Source organism: Poecilia latipinna, unplaced genomic scaffold (assembly GCF_001443285.1).
Source record: "Poecilia latipinna isolate Pla-1442-1.1 unplaced genomic scaffold, P_latipinna-1.0 Scaffold15, whole genome shotgun sequence".
Classification (NCBI taxonomy): domain Eukaryota; kingdom Metazoa; phylum Chordata; class Actinopteri; order Cyprinodontiformes; family Poeciliidae; genus Poecilia; species Poecilia latipinna.
The window spans coordinates 657,140-660,453 of NW_015112631.1; the positions used below are offsets into that span (position 1 = coordinate 657,140).

Here is a 3,314-nt window from a genome sequence, read left to right on the forward strand (position 1 = left end):
GGAAAACGTCTCTCATAATTTGCAAACTAAATAAAACACCACTATAAATTGGATAAGTTATATTAAATGTTTATTAGTTTGGTAGTTAGTCAGGCTGCTATGCTAGCTGTGCTATGCTAGCTAGCGCGCAGCTTGAGAAATTCTAAATCATAAATATGAGCATCTCAAAAAGCTATTTTAAATTATATTTTATAACAGAAAAACAAATAAAAAAACTTCTATTAAATTATTTTGCATATTGTTGCATTTAAAATATGTGTGAATGCATATATACTATTGTGTTTCCATTATAGCTCAGAAAAAGCAGTAATAATAATAATGATATTCATACTGTGTGCTTCATGAAGCTGGAAAAACTTAATTTTTGCAGAACTGTAACATTAAGCAATCCTTCGTTAGTTTATACAATTAATAAAAAAGTGAAATAGATAATTTTTGAATGATATTCTTGTAGATTTAAGTGTTTGTTTTTCTGAACAGGCTCAGAGTCATGAGTACAGCGGCCACAGCAGTCATGTGACCAACGTCGCCTTCCTGCACGACGACAGTCACCTGATCTCCACCGGCGGGAAAGACACCAGCATCCTGCAGTGGGTCGTTGCCTAGGCAACGCTCTGTCCGACCCCGCATCACCAGATTACCCTCCCCCGCCAGCAGGTGGCAGCACCTCTCTGTGCCTACGGCTGCATAACCAACCGGACCGACCCGCAGACGTCCAATCAGAACCGTGTGAGACGGAAGAGAAACAGTAACATCATGGCTGACCTGTGACCTTTAGCGTTAGTACTTCCTGTGCCTGAACTGTGTTCATTTCGACCCCCTTTAACAGGAACTCCACCTGATTTCATTTGGGCCGAATGTGGCTCCTTTGTTCTACAGAGCGGTTCCGAACGCCCGGGTTTGGGTTTCACTCGTTTGTTATGATGTTTGAAGGAAACTTCAGACGTTTCTGCTTCATGTTGAGCAAATTGATGCAAAAACCTCAGAAGAAACGTCGTTCTTCCACAGAATCAGAGGATCTGACTGAAACGGGTTGAAAACCAGATCGCTCCCGGGATTTGTTTAGGCCAAATGCAGTCTGAGTGAAGTTGGCCAACATCTTTCTCTAATCTAACAGAATTGGTGCCGAATGTTTGGCAGCACAAAATTTGTTTCTGCTTTTTCCCTTTTTTCCTAAAGGTCAAAAGGTCAACCAGCCCCTCCCACATCACCCAGATCTAGTAACATTGGTGTGAAATGTTTGTGCTGCGTTTGTGCCGCTGTCATTTTAAGGACGTTAATAAATGTTTCCAGAGGCCATGAAAGGTCAAGCAGCCAAATAAAATTGGTCAAACGTTTGTGCAGCAAAAGTTATTTTTGTTTGAGTTGCCTTTCCTTTGGAGATATTAATCAGAGCCTAAAGGTCAAAAGGTCAACTAGCCCCTCCCTCATTACCCAGCTCCAGTTTGTGCTACATTTGTGCTGCTATCATTTTAAAATTTCACAAAATCAAACAAATTCTGAGCCGATCGACCGAAGCTGCGTTTGTGCAGCAGAATTTTAATTTGTGCTGCTTTAACTTTGAGGATATTGATGATGATGTCTGGAAACGCTTTGATTAATACCTTTAAAGTGACAGCAGCACAAACAAAAATTTATGCTGCACAAACGTTTGACACCAATGTTGTTAGATTTGAAGAAAGTTGTCCAACTTCAGTCCGTTTGTTTCTCTGAACACGCACAAGTTTCTCCTCTAAACACACAAAACTAGTTTCTCCTTTAAACTTGAAATAAACTCCTGCAGGGATTTAGCAGTCGAATGTAACGACCAACGTTTTAAACTTCAAAGTGGGAGAGGCCTGTGTGTGTTTTTGTTTTTTCAGCCGTAAATGAAACGGGTGGAGTTCTGATTTCAGCAAACCGAGGACGACGCCGTCGCCTTCTTCTCTTCCACTTCGAGTCCCAGAAATCGATCGATTGTCCCTTAAATGTTCTCGTTTAGCTTTCGGTACGAAGCGCCTGTTGCATTTCATGCTGCTGTCTGATTGTACTACTGTAACCATGCTGAGCAGGCACTAGATGGCGCTGCAGTGCAAGAAAAGGAGCATGACTGAGGCTGCTGTAGATGCTCTTCATAATGTCTGTAAGCTTTGTGCTCCTCAGTGGGTTTGAGTGCCGTGATATTTTAATATTTATCTCTGACGTTACTGATATAATCGTGGCTCTTTAGCTGTGGACTCAACCATGATGCTGTGCTGTTGCAGTGAGCTTAAGCTGTGCTTCGCCTTCTGTTTTGGTAATAAATATTCCTTTTTTAATCTGAATGTTCTGGGGAAATTTTATTTTACACTGTAAACAATTTAAAGAGTGAATAAAATGGGGGAATGTTGAGCCTAACTAGTTTTCTGAATGGTAAACATTTTCCTTTTAACCTTTTGTAGTTAAACAAAAATGTGATTTTTCTTGTGCTGCTAATATTTTAATGTTAAGAGTTCACTAAAAGTAACAAAACTGCAAAAGCTGAAATTGAGAAATTTTTTTAGCTTAAGTAAATAAAAACTAATTAATGGGGAAAAACTATAACTAACTGGGAATTATTGTGTGCTCATAAAACTAAAACATGCTGAAATTATAAATGTAATAATCTTATATTTTGTGTTTATGAATCTAAATATCTAAAGATAAAAATTAAATGAAAATGAACTAAAGTCTGAGTCATGAGAAAAGAAAAGGACAGAGTGGTTCTCATGTTCCCCAAGACGTTTAATCCAATAAAACCAAACGGAAGACCCCGACAGTCTGAGGTCTTTTCCGCTGGAGTACAACCCCGAGGCTGACACACACACACACACACACACACACACACACACACACACACACACACACATTACAAATAAAACTCTTCTTACAGACATTTAAACTGATTCCTGTTGATTTTCCTTGAGTTTCAATCCAAGGAAAACTTCTTAATCTCTCATTTACTCTGAAGATTATTTCACTTAAAGTGAAGCAAATATTAATGAACTTTCAATGTTTTATACGTCGCTAAAAACATTTGTCCTTTACGTTTATTTAAAACGCGCAGATTGACACATTGGAAAAATGTGACTTTTACCAAAAATACTATTTTTCTTTATGACTTTCACATTTAGGTTTAAAATATAACATCTGACCAATAAATAAGTGCGCTAACCGTTTTCAAAGTGAGGAAAATTGTTAAACTAAAAATTAGCTCGGCTATTAGCATATTATGTAGCATACTTGCTACATAATCGTCCATTGTGCTGAATTCTGTCATGTAATTACATTTTTTTAATTAATTGTGTACAAAATTA

The 3,314-nt window shown here is 38.1% G+C and overlaps 1 protein-coding gene across 3 annotated transcripts in view; it reads left to right on the top strand.

Moving 5' to 3' along the window:
- Nucleotides 1-2,303, top strand: part of eml2 (EMAP like 2) — a 43,990-nt gene extending 41,687 nt beyond the window's left edge. For all 3 annotated transcript variants that reach the window (XM_015032819.1, XM_015032828.1, XM_015032837.1), the window contains one exon: nt 481-2,303. In XM_015032819.1, the coding sequence (XP_014888305.1) occupies nt 481-606 (126 nt within the window). In that variant the 3' untranslated portion in view covers nt 607-2,303. The remainder of the gene's footprint in view (nt 1-480) is intronic.
- The last annotated feature ends 1,011 nt before the right edge of the window (nt 2,304-3,314 follow it).